This window comes from Lynx rufus, unplaced genomic scaffold (genome assembly GCF_022079265.1).
Source record: "Lynx rufus isolate CCGP_SWC_20201006 ecotype Redwood Valley unplaced genomic scaffold, mLynRuf1.p SCAF_47, whole genome shotgun sequence".
Classification (NCBI taxonomy): domain Eukaryota; kingdom Metazoa; phylum Chordata; class Mammalia; order Carnivora; family Felidae; genus Lynx; species Lynx rufus.
In genome coordinates, this window is record NW_025814864.1 from 575,503 (window position 1) to 596,572 (window position 21,070).

A 21,070-nucleotide genomic window follows, 5' to 3' on the forward strand; every position below is an offset into this window, starting at 1 on the left:
GCCGACAGGAGACGAGTTCCTTCACCTCGGCTTTTCCGGGAGAAGGAGGCAGGAAGAGGACAGGCAAACCTTGTCGTCAGAAAGCGGTGGGATGCCAGCTTTGGAGCCGCGGGAGCATCATGGAGTCCGGCACCTGCACGCAGGGGTGCAGAGTGCTCGCTGTGCCCGCAACCCTGCATCCCTCCGGTTCTCATGGCGTGCTGGCTGGGGCACCGCCCCAGCCAAAGGGTCCAGAGACATTTTCAATGACTAATAAGGGAAAACTCATTCCTCAGTTATCACTCCCTTAACCAGAAAATTCGGTTAAGACAAACATAATTTTCTGGGAGGCAATTACCCGTTCCTGACTTGTAAGAAAAGGCACACAGTGCTCACACCCAGTATTTGCAAAAGCAAAAATAAATAAATAAATTCTCCATTCAGAGGTTAGTCCCCAGGGCTCTTTGTTTAAACACAGCCTTGACCCTAAGAACTCTCCTGAGATCCAGATTCCCCGTCCGGTCTTTCCAACCTTTTCTGTGTCTCACGGCCTGTAATACACGTGGAGTGTCGGCTCAAAGGGGGTTTGTCGACAACCGCTGTGCCCCCGTCCTGCTACGGGAGGCCCTCTGCTCCGCTCCGCTCTCACTCAGTCGTCACCTGCACAGACCGCACACGGCCCTGCCAGGGCCCCAAGCAACGTGCCCATGGGCTCCCTATGTCACCTGCCCTCGTCTCTGCCCTGCTGCCCCAGAGGGAGGCTCGGGGAGGCCGTCAGCAGCTTCAGGGTCTGCGAAGGGGCAGGTCAGGTGGAGATGTGCTCAGTTGGGTTTGCTGGGACTTTTCTATGTGTCTCCCTCTCATCTCTGAGTGCAGGTGGGTTTTCGGATTTCCAACTGTATTGTTATCATGAAGGCAGCCCTGCAAACCGTCCAAGCTCCCAGCCTTTCAGAGCGTGTGTCCGCCCCTGTGACCCACCACCTCCTAGGTCTCTCTGTCCTCGTGGGAGGAAAATGAAACGTGTCCAGCCTGTACACATGCCGCCAAGATACTGAGATGAACGCCTGCCCCAAAGTCATGTGCCACATCTCACACTGGTTCAGATTTCCCAGCTCCTCCCATCATTAACACAGACGACCAAAAGTTCACTAAACGTTAACGCATGAGAACAGATGCGTTTTGATCTGTTGAGAGCTGGCATCCGCCAAAAGCATACTCTGACATCACGTATGCGGTTGGGTGTTACGAAGGCACGAGCCCACGTCAGCAGGTACTCCAGCAGACGCTGCTAGAACACCCACCGTGTGAAATCCCGCTGCAGACTGGCTTCCCAAGGCATCGCCCACACTCCCACGGAACGCGCTGGGTTAGGAGGTTTGCGGGATTTAAGCAGGAAATGTTGCTCGTTCCTCCCCTGCCCCCCAAAGGCCAATATATCAATCATCCAGAAGGAGTGGTAACGTGACCCATGGTCAACATATCAGTGCAGATAAAATGCCAGACACAAACGTAAAATTATCTCAAGTCCCCCCGCTCTCGGGATCCCTTCTCTGCTGGTGGCTAGAGTCCCCCGGATTCCGCACCCCTCCATCGCAGCCACCTCCTGTGTCTGTCCTGGATCGGCTGTCCCCTCCACTGCCCTGTCACACACCTCATGACCCACGCGCCTAGACAGCATTTACATTCAGGCTGTGATTTTATCACTCCCCGAAGATAAAAATGTCAACAGATTCTGACAATTTCAGTTGTACTTAAAAAGTAGACACAGATGGGGCGCCTGGGTGGCTCAGTCGGTTAAGCGTCCGACTTCGGCTCAGGTCATGATCTCGCGGTCCGTGAGTTCGAGCCCCGCGTCGGGCTCTGTGCTGACAGCTCAGAGCCTGGAGCCTCTTTCAGATTCCGTGTCTCCCTCTCTCTGACCCTCCCCTGTTCATGCTCTGTCTCTCCCTGTCTCAAAAATAAATAAAACGTTAAAAAAAATTAAAAAAAAAAGTAGACACAGAACATTATTTCATTAAACTCAACAAAAAGATGTTAGAAACTGACTTTTGGATTTAGCTGTGTCCCCTGTGGTGCGTCCTAATTTCATCAGAAAACCAGGCAAACTGTTGGATCTGTTTCCAAACAACATGTGCTCGTGGGTCCCATATTTTTGTTTTTTTCTTCCTTTTTCTATAGCGCATCAGATTGACACTTTGGTTTGTCTCTAGTTCCATTAAAACTGGGTGACAACACGTGTACATTAAACACGGAAAAACCCATCCTTTGTGGACAGTAAGCTGACCGCTCAGCATGATGAGTCTGGAGGTTGTGTCCGAGCACCTGTTAATTGAGTGCAGTCTGGTCATCATCTGAATTGTGCGTAATGCTGTTTGTAAAGCTCTTCCTTCCAATTTGGCCGCTCCTATTTGTTTGTTTGTTTATTGTTATTTGAGAGAGAGCACGAGCAGGGGAGAGGGGAGGAGGGAGAGAATGTTAAGCAGCTCTCATGCTCAATGCAGAGCCTGAGTCGGGGCTCGATCCCACGACCCTGGGATCATGACCTGAGCAGAAATCAAGAGTCAGGTGCCCAACCGTCGAAGCCACCCAGGCGCCCCTCATGTATTTTTAAATATTGATTCCCTACTGACATTTATAAGGAACTTCTAATTTTCAGTAGGGTGAATTCACATGGTTCAGGGATCACAACCCCAAGACAGAAGTGTCTCTGAGAGACACAGACCACGGGCTGTAGTGATGTCCTGGCCATCTGGGCTTGGAGGCAGTGGCACGTGGGACTGACGTGTTCATCCTCTGACCTCTGAGGTTTCACGTGGCACGTGGCCGGGTGGCAGCACAAACAAGGTTCCCTACCTTCACCTCTATTTGTTTGGTGTCTGGATGCTGGAACAGCAGCTTTACGCGAGCGTTTCCGTCATCCGAAGATCCCTTAAGCTGAGAAAATTTAAATCTCCAGAGCACATTCTGAAAAGGAATGAAATTAATCAGTTATTTAGAAACGGGAGCTCATTTACTTAATTCATACTTAGTCATACGTTAAATACTCTATGTATATAGATGCAGACATTTGCTTAATTTTCTTATCGGCCCTGAGCATGTGATAACTTACCAGAATCCGCCTTCCCATCCTTCAGTCTGTGCACACGGACCGCCTCTGTCCGTGCACTGGGCTCCAGGCGTCCACGGCCACACTCCCCACCCGCCACCCCGACTTTCTCCTTCCTGCACTCTGGCGGCCAGCATCTTGTGGTCAATGCTCCTTTCTCTGCCTATAAGACTTAAAAATCCACTCAGAGGCCACTTGTTGCTACAGAGCATGAGACACGGTCCGGAGCACAGATGGTGAAAACCTTCGATCCCGTGGACATGTTCCCACCTGGGGCTATGTGCAAATCACTCCCCATTCGTTTCTCTGGAACCAACAAGAAGAAGGTGGATGGTCACCTGTTACTACTGTTTGCTAAGGTTCTCCAGACATGAGATGTGCTTTGTAAGTTCTTGTTGTTTAATAGAAGAAAAAGTCTGCAGCTAATAAAGACCCTGTGCCTGGCTCCTCTGACCGATGGACAGACAGACGGATGGCGAGCTCAAGGGCTCCTACTGGGGGGGGGGTCGTCCCCCAAGATGACACTCCCACACGCAGCCAGAGAGGGGTACGCGGGGCCTCGACGGGGCAGAGGGAGGACTCGAAACTGCTCTTCAGGTGAGAGCTGCGAAGTCTCGGCTCTGATCTCCTGGAACCCAGGATTTCGTGGAGCATGAGGCCAGAAAGAGTTCACAGCGGGGCTGACGGCTCCTCCTTGCTGCAGGCCAGCTGCTAAGTGGCTCATAGCGAGGACACGAGCACGGAGGTCACACAGACCTGGCTGAAGGCCGAGCAGCGGCACCTGTACCACGGAGCCTGTCCACAGAGCCTGTCCACGGAGGTCTGTCCACGGAGCCTGTCCACAGAGCCTGTCCACGGAGGTCTGTCCACAGAGCTCTGTGCACAGAGCCTGTCCACGGAGGTCTGTGCACGGCCTCGCTGTGGCCTTGACGTTAGATGGAGCACACGGAATCCTTTTTGCATTCAGTGTTCCTGCAAATGGAGACTGCTGCTGTTCTAAGCACCAGGACCCCTGTTGTCAAAGCTCCACCCAGCCTACCGTGCTCCTGCGAGGAGGGCGACAGTGAGGTTCCGGCCGGGAGCCCCCCACTTAGATCACAGCTCCCGCTCTGCACCCCTGACTGTTGTCAGCCATCCTGGGCATCGCGGGCGTTTACAGCATCTGTGACCTCTGCCCACTAGAGGCTGGCGGAAACTCCCCTTCAAGTCATGACAATAAAAGACGCCCCCAGACATTTCCAGACGTCCTTGAGGACAAGCCCACCCCCGTGGGAGCTGCGAGGGGCTCCTGAAGGGGCTGCAGGGATTACTTCGTAGATGAGAGTATTCAAAGGTTTTAGAGCGCAGGTCTGGAAACACACCCTTGAGAACGTTCTGGCGATGAGGTGTCCCTGGCTCAGGGCCGACCCACTGCAGGCCACAGGCCAGGCACAGACAGTGCTGGTCCGGCTGGTGCTCTCCCAGCCCTGCGCTCTGAACGAGCAGCTTGGACTTTAAAATATTGCAAATGTTGTGTCACGAAATAATTGGCTAAGGTGACGACTCAGGCCTGTCAGAGGTGCTGGTGGAAACAGCTGCTCAGGACGTGGGTTTACATCCAGGATGAGGGGAACCAGCCACAGCTGTGCATCTGGGGAACCAGCACCCGATGAGCCCACCAGTAACAGGGGCCATACTCGCACCAGGATGTTCCGGTTTTACTCCAGGTGGTAGTTAATGTTCCCTCAGTGCGGGGGGGGGGGGGGGGGGGGCGGGGGGGGGTCTTTCCCTGGAGCAGGACCCAGGAAACCCAGCCCTGATGGTGCGGGTGCTGTTGCGGGCACCGTGTAGCCAGGGCTCCTGTGAGGGCACAACCCCGACGCCCGTGCCTCTGACCGTAACAGCGCGTCGCCCCGGCCCCCGGCAGCGCCTGCTGACCCCTTACCTTCGTCTTGCTGTCAGAGCAGGTGAATCCCAGCGCGAAATCCACCGTGAAACACAGCATTTCTCCTTGCCAGCTGCACGTGTATGTTTTGGACTAGAAAAGAGCATTAGTTTCAAGAAAACAGTCTTTAGCAATGGAGTTTAACATCAGTCAGCCAGTCGCAAAACCCCCACGATCAGAAACGACTGTTGTAAAAGTGCCAACGATCTGCACAGGCAGTGCCTTCTGCTCCTCGTCTACAGGCAAACATGTCCACGTGGTAGGACTCCACGTCATACCTGCCTTCCGCAGCGGGTTCTCAGGAGCGCTGTGCTCCGGGAAGCCCCAACTGCAGCTCAAGCCACGAACCCCCACGGCCATCGGCGCAGCCCACGCCGGCACCCGCCAAGTTACTCTGCCCGGCGGGGAGGTGGCACTGGCCGGACGCTCTCGGCACCCACCGCCCCAGCACGTGGCAGCAACCTGACCCTCGGTGAGGGACAGGCCCAGCTGGACGGAAAGTGCTCCCGGACACTAGACATGGGCTCCACACACCCTTCCCGCCAGCCCAAGCGCACCCACCAGCAGCACGAAGTGGTCACTGGCACATTTCTGGGTTTGAACACACACGGACAACCATCACATACGCGACGCTTGCGTAACTCAGCAGTAAGCCTGATTGAAATCACATGCCAGTATCAGGATAATGGTCATCAGACCTTTCTGGAAAGTTTGTAAATGTATCAAATGAGTTTAATTGTGAGGTCACTGGTGAATACAGTACAGAGATTATCCAACCAAACGAGTAACACTTTAAGAGTAAAGCTCGATTTTAACATGAATTCAGAGGAGGCCTGAAGATGGTGTGGTCCCACCTGACTGCCCTGACGCTCTGTCTGGCGAGGGGAGCGAAGACGCCTGAAGAGAGGCCAGTCCCCTCCAGGTCACTTGTGGAGATGTTGCGCATTTAGGGACAATCAACATAAGCTACACAATTAGGTTGACCGTTTCAACCTAAATCTGACCAAAACCATAGCAGGTAAACTGAAATTCCAATAAGCTTCCTGCACACGACGGAAACAATCTGAAACCTAATTGTGCAATTAAACTGGTGCTTCTGGTAACGAACCAGTAACTACCTTTTAATGACCCCATAAATCTATCTCACCTAAGTGCTACTTAACATTCGCTCGGTTTTCTCTCGGGTCCTCTGGGCTTATTTTCTTCAGGAGACATAAATCCTATCTGTCCTACTCCACGTGGTGTCACAAAACTCTCACTGATGTGTTTCATTTTGAATACCGCAAGCTTGAGATTTCTTAAAAATGTATCTGGAAGATTGATTTAAGCATTTAAGGAAATTACGTGGTGCATATTTCAATGTCAAGTGCTTTACAAACATCAATTAATTACACGTCACGGCACCATTCCAGGACACGAAATAGCAATCACGTCGGAAAGAAAATCAATAAGAAAGTTAAGTGACTTACTCAAGGTTACTTCTCAGTCTCCTACAAATTCAAAAAATATTAAAAGGGCAGAAAATCTCTCTCAGGTGAGTGCACACGCACACTGGTGAGGACTGGTGAAAACGCCTCTGTAACTTCACGCTACCTGTGACGCCCAGAAAACCTACGTCACAGCTGCCCGTCCAGCGAGAAGGGACGTTTGGGACTGGCCGGGCCCGGCCACCCCGTGGAGGAAGGCACCTTTCTGGGCCTCAGTTTCCCCGGATGAAAACATCTAAGGAAGTATGTGGCACGTGGGGGACGCCCCACCGGCAGAGTGAATACAAGAACACAGACGTGGTTGCAGGAAACCGCAAGCCACACCCAGACACTTGGGAACAACCGAACAGCCCACACGAGACTTCCTGTGCCTCATTTATGTGAAGAGTCCTAAATCCCTCCCTGGACTCGTTTGCTCTTGCTTTGGACAAAACCCTAACGCGACCTGGACTTGTTCCGGGGCCACGGCGCACTGGAAGAGGCAGCCGGCCCGCGGGTCCTACGCGCAGGTCTATGCGGACCGGATGCAGCAGCAACACGGAAGCCACGAAGCTCTGGGGACGGAGGGACCGACGGCCCTAATGCGAGCGGCTCAAGCAGGTGGGCCCTGTGGGCCGGGGACGATGTGCCTCGGGACGCACCCCAGGTGAGGCAGGCGGACGCCTGAGTGTTGTGCCCAGCTGCCAGAACCTGAGGTCATTTGAATGTTCTGACGAACTGGGCGGAGAGGACATTTCGAAATTTACCCGCCAAAAAGCAATTCCGGATTTGGCTGGAACTAAAGGGACATCTGAGTATCTAAAAAATGTGCTGGTTAATGACATTCGATAAGTGAAATCATGATTTTGATAAAATCACCTGTAAATTAAATTCGTGTCGCCAAGTGTCAGAGGGTGTTACTAATTGGAAACCACTTCACCCCCTTCCGAACGGGTCGGCCTGGAAGGGGCCCCTCGTGCGGCCAGTGCTGTCGGGCCCCACCTGCTCCCAGCTTGCCTGGGGCTGCGCCCGCTTCTCCGAGGACAGCTCCTACCCGGGCCCTCCCCACCGCGCAGCCCTGACCGCCACACAAACGCCTGCCATCGCGGAGCTGTCCACAGCCACCTTTCCTTCTTTTCCCGGAAAGGCTGGCTCGCCACGGAGCCTGGAGTGCGAGGGGCTCGCAGACGGGGAGACCCACGTCCCATCCACGTGGCACAGGTGACAGTTTAAAGGGGAAACCTAGAAAGCTTTTAGAGGAAGACACAGGACGGAACCGCCCTGACCTGGAACGAAACCCGGAGATCTTAGAAACGACACCAAGGACAAGCCAGGAAAGAAGAAATCTTGAATCGGACCTCATCAGAACGAGAACTCTGCTCTGCGACCCACAGAAAATGTACTCTTCTCTCGTCAGGCGGAGTGCCTCCCACGTTGCTGGGTGTGCCCGACATTCGTGGACAGCCCTGACATCCCACGTATCTAACAGTCCCACGTCGATGCACAGGCGGGTTGTTTGAGGATTTGGACAGCAGCTGCCACCAAGGCTTCTGTGCACAACAAGGCAAGGAGCGGGATGTCTCCCTCTTAGGGTGGCTGTGCGTTTAATGCAGGGACTGGCCAGACTGGTCACGTCACTTTACATCACCGCCAGCCACGTGCCAGACTTCCCATCCCTCCACGTCCTCACCTACGTGTGGTATCCGTCCTTGGGCGTTTAAATTTCAGTCCTGCTAACAGGTGTGCAAGTTGCACTCTCCTCCTAACGACTCTGAACGTATTCTCACGTGATGGTTTCCGGTCTGCACATCTTCTCTCATGGACTGTGTACTCAAATGCTTTGACCAAATTTTGTTGGTTTGGTTGTTGCCCTCATTATTGAGCTTCGAGATCTCTTTATAGATTATGGCTGCAAGCCCTTTGTGAGATCTACGCCTTGCAAGTATTTCCTCCCACATTTTGGCACCTTTTCCATGTTTCCTGGCACTTGTCTTTCAAATAATACCGGTTTTTATTTTGATGAAGTCCAAATTATCATTGTTTTCCTTTTATGTGGATTGTGGTTTTGGTTTTATATCTGAGAAACATTTGTATCACTAAGGGTCAGAAAGATTTTACCTACTATTTTCTTCTAGAAGTTTTATAGTTTTGCGTTTATACTTCTGTCTATGACCCATTTTTTTAAAATATGAAATTTATTGTCAAATTGGTTTCCATACAACACCCAAGGCTCATCCCAACAGGTGCCCTCCTCGATGCCCACCCCCACCCTCCCCTCCTTCCCACCCCCCATCAATCCCATCAACCCTCAGTTTATTCTCAGTTTTTAAGAGTCTCTTATAGTTTGCCTCCCTCCCTTTTTTTCTCCTTCTCCTCCCCCACTGACCCATCTTTTTAAATGTTCATTTATTTTTGACAGAGAAAGAGAGAGAGAGAGACAGAGCCTGAGCAGGGGAGGGGCAGAGAGCGACACACACACAGAATCCGAAGCAGGCTCCAGGCTCCGAGCTGTCAGCACAGAGCCCGACGCGGGGCCCGAACTCACGGACCGCGAGATCATGACCTGAGCCGAAGTCGGACGCTCAACCGAGTGAGCCACCCAGGCGCCCCTGTCTATGACCCATTTTGAGTCTATGTTCATAGATGGTGTGGGGTATGGATTAAAGTCCATTTTTTTGCATAAATACCCAATTGTTCCAGCAGAACTTGCCCGAGACTTCCATCCTCCCCTGAAGGGCCGTTCCGTGCCAGAGAACACGGTCTATGTCTGTGTAGGTCTACTTCTGGATTCTGGATTCTGCCGGTCTTCGTGGCAACCGCACACGGTCGCGACGGCCCCAGCTTCTCCAGCTTTGGGATCAGGCAGTGTTGGCCCCTGGGTTTTGCTGTTCCTTTTCCAGTTACCTAAGACATCTTCTGTCCCTCCATTCCCAACATGAAGTTTAGAATCATCTTGTCAGAGTCTGCATACGAGGCTGCTGGGACGGCACCTGGAATCTCATCGACGGATCGGCGGCAGGGTCCCTGACCTTTTAGCATCTTTGTGACTTCTGGGCCGTGCACGAGTCTAGGTCTCCACTTACGTGAGTTTCCTCCAACTTCTCTCTGAGCCACGCTTTGCAGTTTTGTTACAAGTCTTTTATGTGTTTCAGATTTGTCCACATTATTTCATATTTTCGATGCTGTTACAAGTATTTTTTGTTGTCTGCTCTTTATATCAGGAAACGAAATGGATGTTTATATATTGACCTTGGATCTTGCAACTTTTTCTTGTAGCTGAACTCCCTTCTCTTGCAGATTCCGCCTGAGTTTCTAGTAGGAATGTCATGAAATCTGTGGGTAAAGACAGTTTTACTCTTTCCCTTCCAACCTGGTGTCTCTTATTCGTCTTTCTGGCTGAGGCCCTGGCTACTGCCTTCGGTAAATATCAATACAAGTGATGACAGCGGACAGCTTTGCCTATGCTCAGTCTTCGGGGACACAGCCTCTGGCCACTAAGCAGGATGTTACCTGTGGGCACTTCTGTGCCTTTCTAGCAGGTTAAGGAAAGTTTCTTCCATTTCTAGTTTGCTGAGTTTGTTAGATCAGATACGAAGTTGGATTTTGTCAAATATTTTCCTGGGTCTGTTGAAATGATGATAGGATTTTTCTCTTTTAAATTGTTAGCCTGATAGATTAATTTGATTGATTTTAGACATAAAACCAATGGTATTTTCCTAGGATAATTTTTTCTTAACTTGACATATTCGTCCTGTTATAGAAGAAGTTACTGGATTTTATTAGGTAAATCTGTGTTTAGAGTATTTATCTACACTCATAAAGGACAATGGTCCATAGCTGTGTTTACTTTGCACGACCTTGTCCAACACCGGCCATGGGGTGATGCTGGGCTCGTGGGAGCTTGAAAGCATTGCCTCCTACTTCCAATTTTCTGGGTTAGTTTGTGTGATTAGTTTTTCCTTTTGTTAATGTTTAGTACAACTCATCGACTCCATTTGGGACTGGAATTTCCTTCGTGGGAAGGGACTTAGCAAAAACTCCACTTTTAAACCACAAATGGTATCATTTGGGTAACTCGTCTCCCCTTGAGGGAGGCTTGGTGGTTTGTGTCTTACAAGGACTGTGTCCATTTCTGAGTTGTCAGATTTGTGTTAATTTTTAGAAATTATTTATGTAATGTTCCCTGTGTCTTTAAATATCTGGGTAGTGACATTTTGTCCCTCATTCTTAATGCTTTTCCTTTTCATCAGTCTGGCAAGACTTTCATTAATTTTTTGATCTTATAGAATCAAATTTCAGTTTCACTGATTTTCTGGTTTTTTTGGTTTTCTGTCTAGTTCACTGATTTCTACTCTGACTTATATTTCTTTGCTTACTTTGGGTCAGACTGCCTGTTGTTTGTTTCCAGTTCCTTAGAAGAAGTTCGTTCTCTGGCTTCAGCGGCTGCTCGAGGCCACAGGACGTCGGACCATAGAGTGACCCATGCTGCCCTGAGGTCGTCCCGGGCTCCAGCCACGTCTCCCGTCAAGACAGACAGGAGAACAAGTGTGTGTGCACATGCGTGTGAGTGCAAGAATGATGTCTGGAGATTCTTTTCCAGCAAAAAAGGACAAATCATCGGCCGGGTGACGTTCAGCTAACAAGCGGCAAAAGTTAACTCGGTTGTTTTTTGTCTGGTAGAGTCGGAAGACGCCTCCGTCCGACGGGATGAGCCACCTGAGGGCCGGTTTAGGAGGCTGCTATACCCCCCTCCCCGAGCAGGTTTTCCGTCTACCCAGCAGGGGCGTCTGGCAGCACCCGCGTTACAGCGTCTGCGTTCGGTGGGTTTCCCGAGGGCTCTGTGGACTGTGCCAACAACCCCGACTTCCCTCATTAATAAAGGAACTAAATGACATCTTTGGGCACGTGTTCACCTTACGTTTCCTCGAGAGTCATGACCTCAGCTTTACACGGTCTCCGTTTACTGGAGCCGGACAGGCTGCAGGTGCGGAGGCTGGTGGGAGGGGCACCCGCTCTCGAGGGTTCGCAGAGTGCGGACGCCGGCCACACGCCCCGTCTGAGCATCGTCCTGGCCCAACAAGCAGCACACTTACCTGTTGTGGAACCAAATCTGTGAACGGAAAGCACCCCCCGCTGCTCCGGCAGGTGTCCCACGACCAGCAGGGGAGACGGTCTAAGCAGACACGGGGACCTCAAAGCTCAGCCGGTGGGGCCGGCAAGCCCTGGTTTGTCTGTAGGACGGCGAGGGTCTCGGTGCCTCGTCCTGTGAGCTCAGAAGCAGCCCACCCGATGCAGATACTCAGACCACAGGCTGCTGCGAGGACACAGATCCTGTTTCGCTTTTCTTAAATTCCAACAGGATGTGGCTGGTATAGTTAAAATTTAGGTACACTGATGTGGACAAAACGCACAGCACTTCGCACGTCACCCAGCACCACGCGCACCCGATGCTGAGATAGGAGCAAACGTTGTTTGAAGAAGGGACGGCGGGACTGTGGACCACGGCGGGACCACGGCACGGGGACGGGACAGTGGGACAGTCGTGGCGGGACCCCGGCCTGCAGGCGACACGGCATGTACAGCCAGAGGACTTCCGTCCTGAGGGCACCGTGCCTGAGGGCACCTGTGGAGGTCTGTGACACAGGTGTCACTCGAAACGACTTTAGTTAAACGTGTTGAGCTGGAGACGGGCAGGGGTTGTAAACACCTGCTGGCACACCCCCGATTTGGAGGATTTCTCTGTGGGGTGCTGACCCCGCTGAGGTGCCCTGAGACGCTGCTGTGAGGAAACGGGCCACCAGTTCAAGTCCAGAACTTTCTTCCTGACGTCCTTATGGGGAAGCAGGGATGCGGTGACAGCCGGGGGATGAAGCTCGCAGCCTGCCGCACACGGGAGGAGAACACGTCACGAACGTGTAAACCTTCTCGGGGTTTGAAGGCGGGGCCTCGGGAGGGGCGGAGTCCAAGCCAGGAACAGGAGAGACGCTGAATCAGGCAGAAATGGACGGGGCTGCGGAGGGGCCACTGAGCCCTTCCGAACGTGAGTCTTCTCATCCGTGAAAGAAAGAACACAGAAAACAGGGTCGCGTCTCAGATTTACTTTAAAAGATTAACACAGGGTACAAACTGCACACGGCCTGGCACGGGGGCACGTTAAGATTAGCATAATTCCCAGGGGTGCCTGGGTGGCTCAGTCGGTTAAGCGTCCGACTTCAGCTCAGGTCACGATCTCGCGGTCCGTGAGTTCGGGCCCCGCGTCGGGCTCCATGTTGACAGCTCGGAGGCTGGAGCTGCTTCGGATTCTGTGTCTCCCTCTCTCTCTGCTCCTCCCCCGCTCGTGCTCTGTCTCTCTCTCTCAAAAATAAATAAACATTAAAAAAACCTTAAAAACAAATTAGTGTAATTCCCAGAGTGGCTCTCGTGTGCACACTATAATCGTTAATTTGCAGAGGAAGTGAAGGAGTTTAGGGAAATATTTTGCCCAAGTTCACGGAGGGAGAAACTGGCCACACATTCCAGAGCACGTCTGCCGTCCTTCCCGCCTCCGAGTCCAGAAAACTGAGAAATCGGGACAGAGTCCCCGGCACTGGATGCCACACCAGGGGGCAGGAATCGCGAAGGATCCTGCTTCGGAAAGTGGGCGTGACGATTCAGACTGGGGAGGTCTTGGGGGAACTTCCTGTCCTGTACACGGAGACCCCACCACAAAAGCCGACCCCTCATCCAGTGGATGGTCACCGGACGGTCACCGTCGCGGCCACGCTCGTCCTCGCCTGCCCACGAAAGACCCCCGCCATCTCAATCCTGGATTGTGGAGAGACTCCCCGGAACCCACCGGCACGCTGCCCTCCCGTCCTGATCCAGACCCGGCGTCCTCCCTTCTACCCGCTGCCCCGCCAGCCCGTCTCTGGCTCTCCCCTCTCCCTACTTGCCCAAATACCGAGGACTCTGCAAGGGGAGCCGCCACCCCCTCCGGAGGGACTTCCCGACCATGCAAGCACGGGTGTCCCGTCCCCAGTCTGGACCCAGGGGAGAAAGTCTGTTCTTTAAGGAGAGGCACCGTAGTCCACCCAGGGCGGTTCGGACCCTCGATGTGTTCCGACCGGCAGGGGCGAGACTGGCCTGCAGCCCCCGTGGCCACGGGGCATCAGGGTGTGTCTCCTGGGGTGCCCGTCCGCGACGCCTCCTTCCCCCACACACTGGGATGTCCCCCTGCCTGCAGCACAGCTGGGGACACTGGACACCAGCCGCCCGGCACACGCGGTGACGCAGAATGCCATCTTCTTCCCACTTTCTGGGGCTGCAAGTGTGGTCACGATGCGTGTCCCTCAAGCTCCCATTTCTCCGCTGTCTGTGTTCAGGGCTCAGGGCTGTGAACAGTCGCCGGATGGGCCAACGAGTCCCCGCGACAGGGGAGTCGGTGTTCAGTGCCTCAGGACCCTTGCATCACCTGCCTGCCGGGGTCACGGAGCCGCGCCTCTGGCACGTGGCCGCTGGGCGCAACGGAACCACATCCGGGGGCCGCCCAGCCGGAGAGGGGGGCCCGGGGGAAGCCGTGACGTGTGTTTCTAGGAACATCTGAGTGTGACGTCGCCATGCAGACTGGCAGGTCGCAGTGACGCCCAGTCAGGGACCCCCAGGCCCGAGCAGCCGCTGGAGAGTCAAAGCCACGTGGGGCCTTCCGTTGAGAACGCGCGCTCCCAGACGAGGCGTGATCTCCTCTGCACCAGGGCCGACGACACGGGCTGGAGGTGGCCGCACGGTTGGCGGGAAGTCCCCTCCCTGACATCGCCGCGTGGACCTTCTGCCCGCGAGGGGTCCCACCGTTAACGACGCCGGGGGTCACGACCCCTGCCTGCTCACGCATTTGACGGACGCACGTTTCTGTACCCTGCCGACAAGGGCAGCAGCTCAGTCGTGTGGACCGCGTCACATTCTCCCTCGGGTCCTGACGGCGGGAGCAAGGCCACCGGGTGCCTCGTCCGTGACAAACGCCCGGGGGACTTCACCGCAAACGAGCCACCTGCGCCGTCTGCTGGGAACAGCCTATGGGCAGCGTGGCTCCTCAGGGGCGCGGACGTGCCCCCCGCCCCCTCCGTGCAAAGCCCGTGGCTCTCAGCCAACGTGAAATGCGCCCCCTCGCGCTCGCCCGTGGTGACCCGTCACCTGCCGCGGACGCTGACCTGGTGGCTCAGGTCAGAATGCTCAGCTTTCCAAGATTCGTTTTCTTCTGGAACGGCGGCGCACCTGATGGCGAGGTCGCGCCCCACCCGAGTTCTCCCGCGGGAGGGTGGGAGGCGCTTACCCTGCTTCTCTGGACTTCCTTGAAAGTGGCCCTCTGGAAAGACCTCTCCCAGGCGGCCAGCTCGCTCCCCAGGTCCACGCTGAAGACGCGGCTCCGGCCGTGGCCGACCAGGACGCTGAAGCTGAACGGCCGCTGGGGCGCGAAGCCGGGAGGACCCGGGTGACGGTCTTCGTGGAGCCAGCCGTCGTCCGCCAGCCAGAGCTGGAAAACAGAACGCGTCAGGGCGTTAGTGCGGGAGGGGGTCCCGGCCGAGGGCCGAGGCCCCACGGCCACCAGATGGGGACCCGGAGCCGCTGTGGACCCGGCCACACGGGGAGCCCCGTTCAGGGCAGGGCCGTCCTCCCACGTGGCAGCTGTGGAAATGAGCCCGAAACAGGTTTAGGTAAATCCCACCCAAAGCAGCGTCCGCCTAAAATAGCGGTAACCACAGCGTCCGCTTCAGCGTCTCACTGGAAGGTCAGGTCACGGGACCCGGGTGCCCCGGTCTGGCACGAACACGGCCCTAACCAGGCCCCTCGCCGCCGGGTCGCGGGGCATCACCGGCTCTTCCGTCCTGGGCAAAAGGACCCCTGCTCAGAACCCCCCCCCCCCCCCCCCGAGGCACCGCAGGACCCCCAGCCGTCCAAGGCGTTCTTGTATCATCCCAGGGTCCTGGCCACACAGAACCAATGTCCGGAAACATCCCGAGAGCAAAGGTTAAGGCAGAGGAGCCCTGGATGCCGTGGGCTCTGCACACAGACATCGGGTGTGTGCACTTCCTTCCCGAGTCGGTGGCGGATGCGGCTAAGGAGAGGGTGACTCTGGGCCTCACTGGTCTCGGGTCAGCACAGCCCAGGACTGGACGCTCAGGGGACGCAGTGCTGCACGCAGCAGGCAGCAGCCGGCGAGTCTCCCCTCCCTCTGTGTGCTGGCCTGCACACGCACCTCTTCTGCTCTCCACACGCACACACGTACTCGCACACGCCCCTCTTCCCGTCCACACACACACACACATACTTGCATACGCATACTCACACACGCACACACGTACTCGCACACGCCCCTCTTCCCGTACACACACACACACACACGTACTTGCATACGCATACTCACACACGCGCACACACGTACTTGCATACATGCCTCTTCCCCTGTCCACACGCACACACGTACTCGCACACGCCCCTCTTCCCATACACACACACACACACACGTACTTGCATACGTCTCTTCTCCTGTCCACACACACACGTACTCGCACACGCCCCTCTTCCCGTCCACACACACACACACGTACTTGCATACGCACACTCACACGCACACACGTACCTGCATACGCATACTCACACACGCGCACACACGCACTTGCATACATGCCTCTTCCCCTGTCCACACGCACACACGTACTCGCACACGCCCCTCTTCCCGTCCACACACACACACACGTACTTGCATACGCACACTCACACGCACACACGTACCTGCATACGCATACTCACACACGCGCACACACGCACTTGCATACATGCCTCTTCCCCTGTCCACACGCACACACGTACTCGCACACGCCCCTCTTCCCGTACACACACACACACACACACGTACTTGCATACGCACACTCACACGCACACACGTACCTGCATACGCATACTCACACACGCGCACACACGTACTTGCATACATGCCTCTTCCCCTGTCCACACGCACACACGTACTCGCACACGCCCCTCTTCCCATACACACACACACACGTACTTGCATACGCACACTCACACGCGCACACACGCACACACGCACTTGCATACATGCCTCTTCCCCTGTCCACACGTACTCGCACACGCCCCTTCCCATACACACACACACACACGTACTTGCATACGCACACTCACACACACACACACACGTACTTGCATACATGCCTCTTCTCCTGTCCACACACACACGTACTCGCACACGCCCCTCTTCCCATACACACACACACACACGTACTTGCATACGCACACTCACACACGCGCACACATGTACTTGCATACATGCCTCTTCCCCTGTCCACACGCACACATGTACTCGCACACGCCCCTCTTCCTGTACACACTCACACACACGCACACATGTACGTAAGCATGCACCTTCCTCTACTCACAGTGTGCTCCGGCTTGCACCCGCCCCTCATCCCTCTCTCCACACGCACACACATCTGCACACACACGTGCACACACACGGCACACCCGCATCTGCACCCGCACTGCCCAGGCGCTGATCCTCCACGTGGACTGTGCCTGAACCACCTTGTCCAGTGAAGGGGACGGAGGGCAGACTCCTCGCCAAGGGACCCCGGTGTTCACCGTGGCTCAGGTGTGCAGGTAAAAGAGACTACGGACGTGTGCAGGCGGCTCGTGGGTTCTGGGGGCTCCTGATTCTCCTCTGGCCTCGGGACGTCTCTGCAGGATTCGCCTGTGCGCCCTCTCCCTGCTGTTGGTCCTCAGCGGTGTTTGCACCTGCACATGGTCCGATTCCTCCTGCCCCTCGGGCGGGTGCACATGTGTGTGCGTGCCTGTGCACGTGCGGGTGTGGTGTGTGTTCCTAGCCCTAAACGAACCCTGGGCACAGAGACTGCGCCCTGATTTTGGACCCCCCCCCCCCACCGATCTTTCACATGAGACTGCCCGTCATAAACCACGAGTACGTCCTAGTCACCGACACAACGTCTCAGAAATCGGGTCTGCAAGTACTGAACTTAACTGTCCAGACCCCCGACCTAAGGAGACGGCTCGGGAAGCGTCTGTGTGGCGATGCCGCCAGTGGGACGGCCAATCGCGCTCTCCTGTCCCTGGTTACACCGGGAGCTCGTATTTCCGTAGGAGGAAAACAGGACTTTCTCTGCCAAGGGTTAGCTGTCCACCTCTGAGGCTGTTTTGGGCTTTAAGACGCAGGCACAGGAGGGGGTCAGGCGCTTAGAGTGGCAGCACAGAGAAAGCACGAGCCACCAGTGCCCCCCGTGCCTGTTAGGTCCTCACGCGTTTGCACAAAAGCACGTTGTGATTGAGGCGCTGCTGAGCGGAGAGACGGGGTCTGAGCTAACACGCGGCTGGCGGGCTTCCGACAGTCGACAGTCGGGGCCAGTCCTGGAGCGGGAGCGGACCCCCTGCCGGCCCCGTAAGCATACACAACCCCGCACGCCCCCTTTTCTGACAACGAAACAAAAAGAGCACATTTAAAAATTACCTGGAGTTTTCTCACTCCTGTGTATTTACTCTATGTACTTCTTTGCACATTTGTAATTACTGTATCAATGCAGAGAACGCGAAAGAGAAATAGTTCTGCTAGGGCTACTCTGTTTGCCGCCTGTGGGTTTTATCCCCTCCAAATGCAGTGTCTGCACATGTACCTCTGCACGTAGTGGGGTTTTTAATAGACTACTTAAATAGACGGTTTTAAGAGACTACTTAAAATACATAATGTTAGGTTTCTAAGTATTGCTCAGTGATATTGTTATAATTCTCCAAATGGCCACTACCTTAAGGAGCAGAATTTAGATTTTCACCTACATGGCAATGTGACTCTTGAATTACTTATTTAGATCAGTTGTGAGGAGCAAGGTCACTTTTCTTTTTTTTTAAAATTTTTTTTCAACGTTTTTATTTATTTTTGGGACAGAGAGAGACAGAGCATGAACGGGGGAGGGGCAGAGAGAGAGGGAGACACAGAATCGGAAACAGGCTCCAGGCTCCGAGCCATCAGCCCAGAGCCCGACGCGGGGCTTGAACTCACGGACCGCGAGATCGTGACCTGGCTGAAGTCGGACGCTTAACCGACTGCGCCACCCAGGCGCCCCCAAGGTCACTTTTCAAGGAGTAACGTGTTTGCCACTCAAACCAGTGAGCGGAGCTCTGCCTTTACGGACAAATACGAGGAAATACAGATCGCTCTGGGGGCTGCCTGGGAAGTCCCAGGGAAGAACACGGAAGGATTTCAGGGATGACATTACTTTCTGAAGCACAGAAAACAACATTAATGTCAGCGACCTTAGTGGTCCGCATGGAGCTCATTTCCACAGACATTTCTTGTGGCTCCCGTGTGAGACGATACCTCAGTCAACAGGGCTCAGAAATGAGCCACCAGGGTGGGAGGTGAGTGGCTCCCCCCTCCCCAGCTGCACCCACAGCGTCTGCATTAGAACACCTGGTTTTAAGCCCCTCGGAGCTGCAAATCCCGTTAAGGGCCAGCTCCCTCCCCCCTCCCCCCACCCCCCAGGACCTGGACGTGTCAGAGGAACACAAACATCCAGGAACGCGGTGCCCCTGCACGGTGTCAGGACTCCTCCAAGTTGCAGAACTCTGTCCTACCGTGAAGACAGACAGCTCACTTTGACTCTGGGTCACACAGTGGCCCAGGCTCCCTCTCCCGACCCCACCCCAGCCCTCAGAGACCCCCTGCCCTTTGTAGCAAAGCCCTGGAGCCAACCCCCCCCACCCACCCCCCCCCCCCCCCCCCCGTGCAGGATCCTCCCTGATGCAGGTGCAAGTTCTCGGCTCAAGGGAGGGGCTTCCAGACATTCGCGGAGGACAGGAGCCCCCTCCCTGGGGTCCCAGCTGCCTGGCGGGCCACTGGAGAGCCGGCTGAAAATTCTTACTGCAGACTCTACACAGATTCCGGGGACTCCAAGGGTCCCAAGGAGTGGAACAGAATAGGATTTAAGAGGACCCCGGGTCGGGAACTTACTAGCCACCCTGTGCTTGTGGGCTCTGAGCCCGAAGATAAGGAGGATTCGCTCCCCGTACGAGAGGATTAACTCCGACGTAAACGGGGGGCTTAGCAAGGCCCCGGGCAGGCACCCCACAGGGGTAGACGCTGCTATCTAGATCCTCTGCCAAACGGGAGTTAACTTAAATTTTAACCGAAAAATTTCAGGTTGGGTATTCTTCCGTTGGAGGACACATCCCCCTCCTCTCCCGCCAGACTGCCCAGAGTCGACTGGCGCTTCTGTTTGCTGCTGTCTGCGAGCCGCGTACAACCTACATGTGCAATCAAAGCCCATGGATGCAATTTTCTCATCTATTTGTGATGAGAGTTGAAAGAGAGAATACGTAATTGAAGAATCGGAAAAAGCAGGGGCGCCCGGGTGGCTCAGTCGGTTGGGCATCCAGCTTCGGCTCAGGTCACAATCTCACGGTCTGTGAGTTCGAGCCCCGCGTCGGGCTCTGTGCTGACACCTCAGATTGGAGCTGCTTCGGATTCTGTGTCTCCCTCTCTCTCTACCCCTCCCACACTCGTGTTATGTCTCTCTCTCTCTCTCTCTCAAAAATGAATGAACTGGGGCGCCTGGGTGGCGCAGTCGGTTAAGCGTCCGACTTCAGCCAGGTCACGATCTCGCAGTCCGTGAGTTCGAGCCCCGCGTCGGGCTCTGGGCTGATGGCTCAGAGCCTGGAGCTTGTTTCCGATTCTGTGTCTCCCTCTCTCTCTGCCCCTCCCCCGTTCATGCTCTGTCTCTCTCTGTCCCAAAAATAAAAATAAACGTTGAAAAAAAAATTAAAAAAAAAAAATGAATGAACTTAAAAAAAAAAGAACCAGAAAAAGTAATTTCTTAGAAGAAAGTCAGAGAAACAAACCTACAACAACAGGATTCATTCCTGGATGGAATACTAATGGCCGTACTTGGAAACGGTCGTTCTGACACAAATCATTAACAACTGTTGCTGGTGGTGCCAGTTCTTCTGATATCATACATTTATTTCAACCTTTGGAAAGCGAATTAAATGCTTATAAATAAGTTTAGATTTATATGTGCACAATGATCATCCACAACTAAAGGTGTGTACCAAAGGGGGTATCATTTTGTAGAATCGCCATTTAGGACATCCAAATAAGACATTCGACTGACAGAATACGATCTCCTTTTTAAAGAAGTTCAATGCTACAAAATTATCCTTATTAGTATTATTTGTGCCATATGGGATTAATATATGTGCTGTGGCTGTTCTCCCGACTAATGTAATGGTTTGCTAATCATTTCACAACATGTTTACTGGTCTTCCTGGAAGAAATGCTGGATAAAAACAGAAACGGCTGCACAGTTACTAACGAAGCACGTCTGTACAAAATGACGGTCTTTGAAACACATCCCGACACCAAAAGAGCACCTCAGACGCGGGAAAGCCGTGTAAAAGCCAGAATGCGACAATGTGGAACTTTTGTAAAATAAAGGGAAAAGACATAAAATTTTCCTCTATAATTATCTTGTGGAATATCGATGAATGAAAATCTACACGTATAAATTATCACGAGAATCACTTCAACACAATGGTTCATTC

At 54.1% G+C, this 21,070-nt stretch overlaps 1 protein-coding gene and 1 long non-coding RNA gene across 2 annotated transcripts in view; one reads left to right on the forward strand and one right to left on the reverse strand.

Moving 5' to 3' along the window:
• SNTG2 (syntrophin gamma 2) overlaps nt 1-21,070 on the reverse strand; it is a 131,261-nt gene that overhangs the window by 14,987 nt on the left and 95,204 nt on the right. The window contains 3 exon segments of the mRNA XM_047098334.1: nt 2,833-2,943; nt 5,010-5,102; nt 14,781-14,981. Of these exon segments, the coding sequence (XP_046954290.1) occupies nt 2,833-2,943; nt 5,010-5,102; nt 14,781-14,981 (405 nt within the window).
• LOC124525754 (uncharacterized) lies at nt 10,756-11,369 on the forward strand. The gene is made up of 2 exons (XR_006965554.1): nt 10,756-11,038; nt 11,156-11,369. It is a non-coding gene; the product is annotated as an uncharacterized LOC124525754 (long non-coding RNA).